General features: G+C 48.9%; 1 protein-coding gene across 1 annotated transcript in view; it reads right to left on the reverse strand.

Moving 5' to 3' along the window:
- The window catches only part of IL6R (interleukin 6 receptor), a gene marked incomplete at its 3' end in the record, with an annotated part of 48,354 nt that overhangs the window by 448 nt on the left and 34,419 nt on the right, over positions 1 to 13,487 (reverse strand). Inside the window, exons 7-11 of the mRNA XM_080691583.1 lie at positions 8,960 to 9,006; positions 7,191 to 7,269; positions 5,427 to 5,520; positions 4,237 to 4,391; positions 2,255 to 2,394 (exon numbers count right to left, since the gene is read on the reverse strand). Of these exons, the coding sequence (XP_080547709.1) occupies positions 2,255 to 2,394; positions 4,237 to 4,391; positions 5,427 to 5,520; positions 7,191 to 7,269; positions 8,960 to 9,006 (515 nt within the window). The remainder of the gene's footprint in view (positions 1 to 2,254; positions 2,395 to 4,236; positions 4,392 to 5,426; positions 5,521 to 7,190; positions 7,270 to 8,959; positions 9,007 to 13,487) is intronic.

Raw genomic sequence — 13,487 nt, forward strand, 5'->3', positions numbered from 1 at the left:
GACCCTGTTTCAAAATAAAGAATAAAGCTGGGCATGGTGGCACACGCTTGTAATCCCCGCGCTTGGGAGGTGGAGACAGGAGGATCGAGGTGGAGACAGGAGGATCGCGCAGGTTCGAAGTCAGCCGCGCTGGCTTAAGAGACCCTGTTTTAAAAAAAAAAAAAATATATATATATGTATATATATATATATATATACATATATATATATTTATAAAAATAGGTCTGGGAGTATAGCCCGGAGGTAGAAGGGTTTCCAGGAACCCCAATACCACCAAAAAAAAAAAAAAGAATAAAAAATAGGGCAGGGGGTGTAGCTCGGAGGTCGAATGCCCCTGGGTTCCATCCCCAGATCCACACACAAAAAAACCCCCAAATAAATAAAAAATAAATAAAACACCAACAGCTGGCTGCCCTGGGGGCCAGGTGCTCCCAAAACCAGCCCAGAGAGGCGACGACTCAGCCACCCACCCATCTCCTCTCCAGAGTGCTGGTGAACTTCAAAATCATCCCAGAAAAATATATATGTATGGTTTGGGGCCAGTTTCCAAGTGGGGGCCCTGAGGCAAACGTGAGTGTTTATTAATTAATTAATTAATTTATTTATTTATTGTGGTACTGATGATGGAAACCTGGGGCATTCTACCTCCAAGCTACAACCCCAGCTCTATTTTTTACTCTTTATTTTGAAACAGGGTCTCACTGAGTTGCAAAGGGCCTCACTAAGCAGCTGAAGCTGTCCGTGAACCGCGATCCTCCTGTCTCAGCCTCCCGAATGCTGGGATGACAGGCGTGCGCCACCACGCCCGGCTCATGAGTGTCCCTTATAACAACAAAAAGTCCCCTGACAACCTTTCAATTTGTGCTGTTCCAGAGACTACAGCATCAATCCCAGACCTAGTTACTTAAAAAAAGAAAGAACTGGGTACAGGGGCACACACCTGTAATCCCAGTACTTGGGAGGCTGAGATAGGAGGATCACAACTTCAAGGCCAGCCTCAGCAGTGTAGCAAAGCCCTCAGCAACTTAGCGAGACCTCATTTCCAAATAAAAATAAAAACGGTGCTGGGGAAATGGGTAGGTCAGAGGTAGAATGTCCCTGGATTCAATTCTCAGTAACACACACACACACACACACACGCACGCACGCGCGCACACACACACACACACACACACACACACACACACACACACACACGAGAACGAGACGGGGGAGGGGGGAGAACTCGTGCATACCTGTAATCTCAGTACTTGGGAGGCTGAGGCAGGAGAACTGCATGTTTGAAGCCAACCTTAGCAATTCAGCAAGACCCTTTTTCAAAATAAAAAAATAAAAAGAGCTGGGGTTGCAGCTCAATGGCAGAGTGCCCTGGGTTCAATGTGTGGTACCACAACAAAAAGTAAAATAAAATTAAGAGAAGAGAGAGAAAGAGACTTCTTTTATGTGGGGAAGGAAAAGGGGCCTCAGTCAAATTTAGGCTGGCAGGAAACAGATTATTCACAACCACCTTTTTTTGTGTGTGGTACTAAGAATGGAACCCAGGGGCATTCGACCTCCGAGCTACAACCCCAGCCCTGTTTTTTATTCTTTATTTTGAAGCAGGGTCTCACTGAGTTGCGGAGGCCTCACTAAGTAGCTGAGGCTGTCCGCGAACCGCGATCCTCCGGTCTCAGCCTCCCGAATGCTGGGATTACAAGCGTGCGCCACCACGCCCGGCATCACAACCACCATTTAATAGCAGCATAGGAATCAGGGATGGTGGTACGTGCCTGTAATCTCAGTAGTTGTGAGGCTGCGACAGGAGGATCACAGGTTCAAGGCCAGCCTCAGCAACTTAGCAAGACCCACAGCAACCCAGTGAGACCCTGTTTCAAAACGAAAAACAAAACCCACAAAGGGCTGGGGGTATAGTTGGGAGGTAGAATGCCTTGGGTTCAACCCCAGCACCAAAAATAAAAATAAAAATAAAAATTAGCCGGGCGTGGTGGCGCATGCTTATAATCCCAGCATTCGGGAGGCTGAGACCGGAGGATCGCGGTTCGCAGACAGCCTCAGCTACTTAGTGAGGCTCTTTGCAACTCAGTGAGGGTGGGGGTGTAGCTCGGAGGTCGAATGCCCCTGGGTTCCATCCCCAGACCCACAAAAAATATTAATAAATAAATAAAATAAAAATTAGGTAATGACAGGGCCACAGTGCTCCCTCAACAGTGCTCCCGTCCCTCTTTTCTCAAGATCCCATCCTCCCCAGGTCTACCCGGCTGGTGAGAGCTGGCACAGTAAATGTGGGCACCACCAGGCTCACGTTGACTCCTCTGCCGGGAAAGTCAATGTTAAACAGGAAGGAGATACACATCTCTCTGATCACAGCTTGGTTCTCAGCGCTGCCGGCTGGGCCTGAAGCCAGGGCACAGTAACCAAGAAAAGTCACTTGACAGCCACAAGAAAGATGAGAAGGTGATATTGATCTTCAAAGGTACAGTCCTGTCTCCTTCCTGAAGGGGCCCCGCGCCCCGCCCCGCGGGAGCCAGGCCCCTCCACGCCCCTGCTTTCACTCAGTGGCCGCCTTCCTGACTCCCAAGCCAGACCGGGGAGCAAGGTGGCCTCTCTCAGTCCCTCAGACACCAGTGGCTTCAGGAAGGGTCGTGAGGGAGGCAGGTGCCTGAGGTCATAAACAAGATCTGAAGCCGGGTGTGATGGCGCACGCTTGTGATCCCAGTACTTAGGAGGCTGAGACAGGAGGATCGCAGGTTTGCGGCCAGCCTCAGCAACTCAGTGACACCCTGTTTCCAAATAAAAAAATAAAAGCCAGGCCGGGTGGTGTGGTGGCGCACGCTTGTAATCCCAGCATTCGGGAGGCTGAGACAGGAGGATCGCGGTTCAGGGACAGCCTCAGCTACTTATCGAGGCCCTCTGCAACTCAGTGAGACCCTGTTTCAAAATAAAGAATAAAAAATTGGGCAGGGGGTATAGCTCGGAGGTCAAATGCCACTGGGTTCCGTCCCCAGACCCGAAAAAGAAAGAAAGAAAGAAAGAAAGAAAGAAAGAAAGAAAGAAAGAAAGAAAGCAAGCAAGCAAGCAAGCTGGGTGTGGTAGCACACACTTATAATCCCAGCATTTGAGAGGCTGAAACAGGAAGATCACAGTTCATGGATAGCCTCAGCTACTACTTAGTGAGGCCCTTTTTCAAAATAAAGAATAAGAAATAGGGCTGGGGGTGTAGCTCAGAGGTATAATGCCCCTGAGTTCCTGCAAAATAAATAAATTAAATAAATAAATAAATAAATAGGGCTGGCAGAGTAGCTCAGAAGCAGAATGTCCCTGGGTTGAACCCCAGTACTAAAAAAAAGTAAGAAGACTATGGAAAATCTTTATGCACAAAAATGTTCAACACACTGTTGTTTATAAAAGCAAACAACATGTAGTTGCCCCGTAATAGGAGGTTAAGTGAACTTTGGTAAATGTCCCTAAGAGAGGAGTCGGCAGCTAATGAAAGTGAGGTTTGTGTGGCATTGCTAATAAAGTAAAAAAAAAAAAAAAAATGCTTAGGTTATAATACCAAATTTATTTTATTTTATTTTACCTGGGCATCACCCCCATCCTATTTATTTATTTATTTATTTATTTATTTATTTATTGTGGTACTGGGGGTGGAACCCAGAGGCTTTCTACTTCCGGGCTATACTCCCAGACCATTTTTATATTTTATTTAGAAATAGTGGCTCACTAAGTTGCTGAGAGCCTCACTCAGTAGCCGAGGCTGGCTTCGAACCTGCGCGATCCTCCTGTCTCAGCCTCCCAAGCGCGGGGATTGCAAGCGTGCGCCACCATGCCGGGCTCTTAATTTTTGTTTTGAAACAGAATCTCCGAGGTTGCTAAGAGCCTCACTTGCTGAGGCTGTCCTCAAACCCGTGATCCTCCTGTCTCAGCTTCCCAGGTACTGGGATTACAAGCGAGCACCTCCATGCCTGGATATTTTTTATCTTGAAACACTAAGTTTCTGGGGACCTTGCTAAGTTGCTGAGCCTGGCTGTGAACCTGCGATCCTCCTGTCCCAGCCTCCCAAGTCCTGGGGTTACAGGTGTGTGCCACTACGCCCGGCTTCTACCCACGTAAGAGGAGGGATTGGGGAACTAGAGACACTTTTTGGCGCCTGAAATAACTGGCCTCTCTCCAGGTAAACTTGCCTTCTACCGAAGAGAATGGAAGCTCACCCAGTTAGGAAAATTTGTTTCTGACCTGTCTGCGCCTGCAGGTTCTCTGGTTGTTTAGCAACCAGCAGGCATCCCCGCATCACCAAGAGGCGAGCAAACGGGTCTGTTGCCAGCTGCAGCTCGCGGTGTGGGGCACAGTGCTGGATGGCGGGACCAGCTGTGGACTCCTCACCAAGGGCTCTGGGGCAGACATTCCAGTCCTGGCCCTCGTTGGTCCTTGGACACGTTATTTTACTCTTGAAACCATTTCCTCATTTGTAAATTAAAGAATTTAGTGTCTTTGTGAGGTACTGGGGATTAAACCCAGAGGTATTTATTTATTTGTTTATTTATTTATTTTTGTGGTACTGGGGGTGGAGCCCAGGGACTTTCTACCTCCGGGCTACACTCCCAGGCCTATTTTAAATTTTATTTGGAAACAGGGTCTCACTAAGTAGCTGAGGCTGGCTTTGAACCTATGTGATCCTCCTGTCTCAGCCTCTCAAATGCTAGAATTACAAGCGTGCACTACCACACCTGGCTCTCTCAGAAGTTTTAATATGCCTTCTTTGGAGAAAGTGCATGGATCCAAGTCTTTTTGTGTGTGTGTGTGTGTGTGTGTGTGTGGTTCTGGGGATTGAATTTTGAAAGTTGGAGAGGGCCTCACTTAAGTAACTTAGGCTGGTCAAGGACCTGCGATCCTCCTGTTTCAGCCAATCCCAAGCACTGGGCTTACAAGCGTGCGCCACCATACCCGGCTTCCAGAGTAATTTTGACTTAGCTCTCATTTTTAGTTTAAAGTAACTGCTGTTGCTTAAGTGATTAGACATTTGCTTAAGTTGAAGCTTAGTGGAATTATAATTCTCAGGATAATATTTTGTAAATAAAAATGACTTATGTGCCGGGTGTGGTGGTGCCTGCTTGTAATCCCACGCTTGGGAGGATAAGACAGGAGGATCGCACAGGTTCGAAGCCAGCCTCAGCTACTTAGTGAGGCTCTCAGCAACTTAGTGAGACCCTGTTTCCAAATAAAGTATAAAATAGGTCTGGGAGTATAGCCCGGAGGTAGAAAAGCCCTTGGGTTCCATCCACCCCCAGTACCACACACACACAAAAATGACTTAACTGTGGAAAGAAGGAAGGAAGGAAGGAAGGAAGGAAGGAAGGAAGGAAGGAAGGAAGGAAGGGAAGGAAGGTAGGTCAGAGATCATGGAGCTGCCCCTGGACCCATCTCACCTTAGAAGGATACCAATACAGAGGAGAGACCCAAATGCCAGGCTTCCTCCAGCCACCAGGAATGTAGGCAGTGGCTCCAGCGAAGAATCTTGCACTGGAAAAAAGAAAAATGGAAACAGAGAAAGATGAGGAGGAGAAAAGCCGGTGCTGTCAAAAGCCTCGCAGGGGAAAGGCGTGGTGGCGCATGCCTGTAATCTCAGTTCTTGGGAGGCTGAGATAGAAGGATAAGAGGTTGGAGGCCAGCCTTGGCAATTTATTTTATTTTATTTTATTTTATTTTATTTTATTTATTTATTTTGGTGGTACTGGGGTTCCTGGAAGCCCTTCTTCCTCCGGACTATACTCCCAGTCCTATTTTATATTTTTGAAACAGGGTCTCTTACGCCAGTACGGCTGGCTTCGAACCTGCACGATCCTCCTGTCTCCGCCTCCCAAGCGCGGGGATTACAAGCATGCGCCACCACGCCCGGCTTCAGCCTTGGCAATTTAGAGAGGCCCTCAGCAACCTGTTTCAAACCAAAAAAAATAAAGTGGGCTGGGTGAAGCTCAGAGGTAGAATGTCCTTGGCTTCAATCTCAGTCCCAAAATAATAATAATGATAGCTGGGGGTGATGGCACACGCTCGTAATCCCAGTACTTGGGAGGTTGAGACAGGAGGAACACAGGTTCAAGGACAGCCTCAGCAAGTACTGAGACGCTAACCAACCCAGTGAGACCCTTTGTCAAAATTAAAAGTAAGCCAAGCACGGTGGCGCACGCTTGTAATCCCAGCATTCGGGAGGCTGAGACAGGAGGATCGCGGTTCAAGGACAGCCTCAGCTACCTAGTGAGGCCCTTTGCAACTCAGTGGGACCCTATTTCAAAATAAAGAATAAAATATAGAGCTGGGGGTGCAGCTCGGAGGTCGAATGTTCCTGGGTTTCTTCTTTATTACCTCAAAAAATAAAAAAAACAAAAATAAACAATAAAGGACCGGATGTGGTAGCACATGCTTGTAATCCCAGCATTCGGGAGGCTGAGACAGGAAGATCACAGTTTTCAGCCAGTCTCAGCTACTTAATAAGGCCTTCCACAATTTAGTAAGACCCTGTTTCAAAGATAAAGAATAAAACACAGAGCCGAGTGTGGTGGCGCACGCTTGTAATCCCAGCATTCGGGAGGCTGAGACAGGAGGATCGCGGTTCAAGGACAGCCTCAGCTACTTAGTGAGGCCCTTCACAACTCAGTGAGACCCTGTTTCAAAATAAAGAATAAAAAATAGGGCTGGGGGTATATCTCGGAGGTCAAATGCCCCTGGGTTCCATCCCCAGAACTGTTAAAAAAAAAAAAAAAAGAAAGAAAAGAAAAGAAAAGAGAAGAAAAAAGACTAATAAACAAAAACTAGGGCTGGAGGTGTAGCTCGGAGGTAGAATGCCTTGGGTTCCATCTCCAGTACCGCAAAAAATAAATAAGGCCCGGGTGGGTATAGCTCCTATGTAAGATGTCCCTGTGTTCAATCCCCAGTACCACACACACACAAATAATAATTGATAATGATAGTAATGATAATAATTTGTAAGCAGTTTTTCTCTATCGGGGGTCTTCTCTTCCTGCCCCCAACTTGGCATCGAAGCCCCAGCCATCAGCACATCTCGGGGCTCTCTAACACGCATGACCCCTCTGGCCCAGGGTGCTCTAACATGGCCCCCTCCTCTCCCAGAGCTTTCTTCTCACTCTGCCCAAACCAGAGATCATCTGCAGAGACAAGCCTGCGTCCCTCCTTACCTGGGAGGCTGGTGGCTTTGGCTGGAACTCTGTGGATAATATTCTCCTCCTCCTCCTCCCCTTCATCTGTGACAGGTGCCTGCAAGAGACGTACCTTCTGCATCCGGGCCGCCTCTGGGCCTGGTCGCAGCAAACCTCCTTCTCGAAGGTATCCCTTTCTCTAGCCCCTGAATTCCTGACTTTTCCACTCCTTTCTGTACCACCGTAGCCCTGACTTTGCCCACTTCAGGTGGGGATCTCTTTTCTGGTTTTGTTTGTTTGTTTGTTTTGTGGTACTGGGGGTAGAATTCGGGGGCTTTCTACCTCCGGGCTATACTCCCAGACCTGTTTTTTTTTTAATATTTTATTTGGAAACAGGGTCTCACTAAGTTGCTGAGAGCTTCACTAAGTAGCTGAGGCTGGCTTTGAACCTGTGGAATCCTCCTGTCTCAGCCTTCCAAGCGCGGGGATTACAAGCACATGGGATCCATCCCCCCAGTACTGAGACAGGAGGATCACAGGTTGGAGCCCAGCTTCAGCAGCTCAGGCCCTCTGTGACTTAATTGGGCCTTGTTTTAAAATAAAAAAAAATATCTGGGCATGGTGGCGCATGCTTGTAATCCCAGCAATCTGGAGGTTGAGACAGGAGGACTGAAGTTCACAGACAGCCTCAGCTACTTAGCGAGGCCCTTTGCAACTCAATGAGACCCTGTTTTAAAAAGAAGGGCTAAAAAATTAGGGCAGGGGGTATAGCTCAGAGGTACAATGCCCCTGGATTCCATCCCTAGTACCACAAGAAAAAGAGAAGGAAGGAAGGAAGGAAGGAAGGAAGGAAGGAAGGAAGGAAGGAAGGGAAAAAGAAAGAGAGAGAGAAAGAAAAAGAGAAAGAAAGAAAGAAAGAAAGAAAGAAAGAAAGAAAGAAAGAAAGAAAGAAAGAGAGAGAGAAATGCCTGGGCCAGAATTTTTTGTAGGATAGGGCCAGTTCTCAGCAGGTGTCAGCTCCTCAGACCTGTGCCAGGGGCTCTCTGGCTCCACGGCTCTCTGGCTCACCTGCAGCTGCCCCAAAAGGTGCCCGGATCATCCCACATCGAATGTGGACAGGATTCAGGAGCCCGAGCTCCCTCCCGGGGCCGCCCGGCTCTGGGAGTGGCTGAGCCTTCCCGCTGCGCATTCAGAGAATTACAAGGTCTACGGAGGAGATATGGTCTGATGGGAAATTGGATTACTCGAAGGATTTGTTAAGCAGCTTCGGAGGTAATCCTCTTTCTAGCAAATTATGACACCCGGCGTCCACAGGGGAAGGATTCGGATAAACCGTATCATGTCTCAAGCTAAGTCATTAGCGGTATCCAGAAAGCTCAGCCGGCACGACGCCCAGCGCTTTGCAGCCCAGGGACACGGCGCCACTAGCCCCATCTTACAAAGTCTATGGAAGAACGGAGGCCTGCTCGCAGCCCCATTTCTTTTCTTTTTTTTCCCCCGGGTCTGGGGATGGAACCCAGGGTCATTCTAGCTCTGAGCTACACCCCCAGCGCTTTTTTTTAATTCTTTATTTTGAAACAGGGTCTCGCTGAGTTGCAGAGGGCCTCACTAAGTAGCTGAGGCTGGCCGTGAACCGCGATCCTCCGGTCTCAGCCTCCCGAATGCTGGGATGACAAGCGTGCCCACCGCGCCCGGCCCGCAGCCCCATTTCTAATGGGGTCAGAGGTGGATTTCAAGCAAATTCTGCCTGGTGCCAGCCCACACTCTTACCAAGAGGCACGCCCACCCTGGCGAGAACAGGAGCTCACCTGTGTGGAGGGGAACATCTGGGCCACAGCTGGAGCACTGCTGGGTCCTGTGGATAGAAGAGAGGTGGTCATTCATGACTCACGGGCCTGTCAGGTGGGCCCCAGAAGTAGAATGAAGCCCATCACAATGGTATTCGTTGATTTTTGTGATGCTGGGGATGGGGCCCAGGGGCATTCTATCTCTGAGTTACACCCGCAGTCCTATTTTATTTTTTTTATTTTGAAACAGGGTCTCAGTAAGTTGCTAAGGGCCTCACTAAGTAGCAGAGGCTGTCTGAGAACCACGATCCTCCTGTCTCAGCCTCCCAAGTACTGGGATTACAAGCGTGCACCAACATGCCCAGCTCCTCCAGCCCTATTTTCTTTTTTCTTTTCTTTTCTTTTTTTTTTTTTGCGGGTCTGGGGATGGAACCCAGGGACATTCTACCTCTGAGATGCACCCCCTGCCCTATTTTTTATTCTTTATTTTGAAGCCGGGTCTCACTGAGTTGCAGACGGCCTCACTAAGTAGCTGAGGCTGGCCGCGAACCGAGATCCTTGGGTCTCGGCCTCCCGAATGCTGGGATTACAAGCGTGCGCCATCACGCCCGGCTTATTTTTTATTTTCTAACAGTATCTTGCAAAGTTACTGCATGTGGGCCTCAAACCTGCAACCCTCCTGTGTTAGCCTCCCATGGACTGGGATTACAGGCATGTACCACTGCATCTGATTATCACATGTTATTTCAAAGAACCTAACACAAGCCAGGCATGATAATGCAGGTCTGTAATTCCAGTCCTTGGGAGACTGAGACAGGAGGATCCCAGATTTGAGGCCAGCTTCAGCACTTTAGTGAAACCCTTAGCGACTTAGCAAGACCTTGTTTCAAAATAAAAATAAAAAGCCGGGCGTGGTGGTGCACACTTGTAATCCCAGCGCTTGGGAGGCTGAGACAGTTGGGTCGCACAGGTTCAAGGCCAGCCTCAGCTACTTAGTGAGGTTCTCAGCAACTTAGTGAGACTCTTTCTAAACAAAAAAAAAAAAAACATTAAATAGGTCTTGGAGTACAACCCAGAGATAGAAAAGCCCCTGGTTTTCACCCCCGTACTACTAAAAAATAAATAAGTAAATAGCCAGGCATGCTGGCACATGCTTATAATTCTAATATTCAGATAGGAGGATCACAAGTTCAAAGCCAGCCTTGGCAATTTAGCAATTTAGTGAGACCGTGTTTCCAGATAAGAAATAAAATCTGGTGGGTTGTATAGCTTGGAGGTAGAAGGCCTCTGGGTTCAATCCTGAGTACCAGAAAAGAGAAAGGATGCAGAGACAGACATGAAGACACACGCTTGTCATCCCAGCCTTTGGGAGGCTGAGAAAGGAGGGTCGCGGTTCATGGCAGCCTCAGCTACTTAGTGAGGCCCTTCGCAACTCAGTGAGACCGTGTTTCAAAATAAAGGATAAAAAATAGGGCTGGGAGCCGGGCGTGGTGGTGCGCGCTTGTAATCCCTGCGCTTGGGAGGTGGAGACAGGAGGATCACGCTGGTTTGAAGCCAACCCCGCTGGCTTAAGAGACCCTGTTTCAAAAAATAAAAAAGTATAAAATAGGTCTGAGAGTATAGCCCAGAGTTAGAAGGGCTTCCAGGAACCTCAGTACCACCAAATAAATAAACAAACAAACAAATAAATAAATAAATAAATATAAATAAATAGAGCTGGGGGTGGAGCTCAGAAGTAGAATGCCCCTGAGTTCCATCCCCAGTACTGAAATGAAAAAAAGAGAAGAGAAGAGAGGAGAGAGAGGATGCGGATGAGCTGCCCATACGTGACCCCTCTCCTCCCTGGCACTGTGTTTCTTTAGAAATGGCTGAAGCAGCCAAGCATGGTGGCACACGTTTGTAATCCCAGCATTTGGGAGGCTGAGACGGGAGGATCGCAGTTCAAGGACAGCCTCAGCTACTTAGTGAGGCCCTTTGCAACTCAGTATTTCAAAAAATAAAGGATAAAATAGGGCAGGGAGTGTAGCTCGGAGGTCGAATGCCCCTGGGTTCCATCCCCAGACCCGCAAAAAAAAAAAAAAAAAAGAAAGAAAAAGAAAAAAGAAATTGCTGAAGTAGAGGCCATATACCAGAGTCAGAACCCTGATGAAAGGCCAGGGCCAGGGCCAGCATGAGCCCAGTGGCCAGGCGCTGGGGGAAAGCTCTGGACTCCAAAATATGTTCATGTCAGCCCTTCATTTTTCCATCAAGAAATTAAAAATAGAGCCAGGCGCGGTGGCACACGCTTGTAATCCCAGCATTTGGGAGGCCGAGACAAGAGGATCGCAGTTCGCGGCCAGCCTCAGCTACTTAGTGAGGCCCTCTGCAACTCAGTGAGCCCAGCCCAGCAGGAACCATTAGACTGTGAAGGAGAATCAGAGCAGGTAGATACAGCACCGAAGCCAGCAGATGCGCAGCCCCGGAGAGAGAATACAGCCTCCGGACCCAGCTCGGCTCCACCTGGAGACTTTCCTGCCCCTCCCTAGACTCCTGGCCTCAGAACCCCAATGAGACCAGGTCACCAGGCTCTTTCAGAGCTCTGAGCCCAGCGAGCTGTTTGGAAAGAGGGTGCGATGCATATGGGGTTTCCACCCTCAAGCCCGGCTTGATGGTGCAGAAAGACTGCTGGTAGCCGGGCGCGGTGGTGCACGCTTGTAATCTCAGCATTTGAGAGGCTGACACCAGAGGATCGAGGATTGCAGACAGCCTCAGCTACTTAGTGAGGCCCTCAGCAACTTAGACCCTGTCTCAAATTAAAGAATAAACAAGCTGGGTGTGGTGGTGCACGCTTGTAATCCCAGCGCTTGGGAGGCTGAGACAGGAGGATCGCAGGTACGTGGCCAGCCTCAGCTACTTAGTGAGGCTCTCAGCAACTTAGTGAGACCCTGTTTCCAAATAAAGTATAAAATAGGTCTAGGAGTATAGCCTGGAGGTAGAAAAGCCCTTGGGTTCTACCCCCAGTACCACACACACAAAAAAAGAATTTAAAAAATAGGGGAGGGGTGTAGCTCGGAGGTCGAATGCCCCTGGGTTCCATCCCCAGACCCGCAATAAAAAAAAAAGATTTTTTTTTGTGTGTGTGGTACTGGGATGGAACTCTTTTACCTCCAGGCTACACTCCCAGACCTATTTTACATTTTATTTGGAAACAGGGTCTGTTTGGGTTTTTTTTGGCAGGTCTGGGGATGAAACCCAGGGGCATTCGACCTCCGAGCTACACCCCCTGCCCTATTTTTTATTCTTTATTTTGAAACTGGAAAACCGAATCTCACTGAGTTGCAGAGGGCCTCACTAAGTAGCTGAGGCTGTCTGCAAACCACGATCCTCCAGATCTCAGCCTCCCGAATGCTGGGATTACAAGCGTGCGCTACCACGACCGGCTAAGAAAACAGGGTCTCTTAAACCAGTGAGGCTGGCTTTGAACCTGTGCGATCCTCCTGTCTCCGCCTCCCAAGCGCGGGGATTACAAGCGTGCGCCACCACACCCAGCAACAACAACAAAAAAAAATTAAAAAAAAAATAGGGCCAAGTGTAGCTCGGAAGTAGAATGGCCCTGGGTTTCATCCCCAGTTCCGAAAAAAAAAAAAAAAAACCCACAAAATAAAGAATAAAAGAAAGATAGAGCTAGGGGTGTAGTTTGGGGGTAGAATGCCGCTGGGTTCCATCCCCAGTACCACAAAAATAAATTAATTAATTACTTAATTAAAAAATAAAATGAGAGATGTCGATGTGTTTGGCTTGGGTCGTGCCAGGTGTGTGGCTGCAGGAGGGGGCCCCGCAGAGAGAAGGCTGGGGCGGGGCTGGCAGGGGGCACAGGTGGACGCAGCAGCCGGCATCCACCGCCCTCCTCCCACACGCTGGGCTCGCTAACTTTCCATATCGCTCAAGCCTCGAGGCCCACAAGGCAGATTGTTCAGGTTTTGGGGGTTTTTTGAAGCAGGCATTATTACTCCCACTTGATAAATAAGCCGCCTGGGGCTCGGTTAGGTACTTCCCCAAAGCCAGACTAGCAAGGGGGTGGGGCCGGCAGCTAGACCCAAGTCTGGCCAAACCAGTGCTCGGTGCGTACCAGGTGGCAGCTACGACCAAGGCCGCCAGGTTTGAGAAAACAGAACACTGAGAAGAACGCGGGGCAGCCACATCAAGGGGCAGGCAGAGTGAGAGCGCTGCAGAAATGCACCGTGAAAGCCAGCGCAGGAGCAGGGCGTGGGCGCACGCTTGTCATCCCCGCGCTTGGGAGGCGGAGACAGGAGGATCATGCAGGTTCGAAGCCAGCCTCAGCTACTTAGTGAGGCTCTCGGCAGCTTAGCGAGACCCTGTTTTCAAATAAAATATAAAATAGGTCTGGGAGTATAGCCCGGAGGTAGAAAGTCCGTGGGTTCCATTTCCAGTACAAAAAAAAAAAAAAAAAAAGGCCAGACACAGTGGCACTTGCCAGTGATTCCAACCACTTGGGAGTGGCAGAGGCCTCGAGGACCGCAAATGTGAGGACAGCCAGAGAACTTTGCAA

This window comes from Muscardinus avellanarius (genome assembly GCF_963383645.1).
Source record: "Muscardinus avellanarius genome assembly, chromosome: 3".
Classification (NCBI taxonomy): Eukaryota; Metazoa; Chordata; class Mammalia; order Rodentia; family Gliridae; genus Muscardinus; species Muscardinus avellanarius.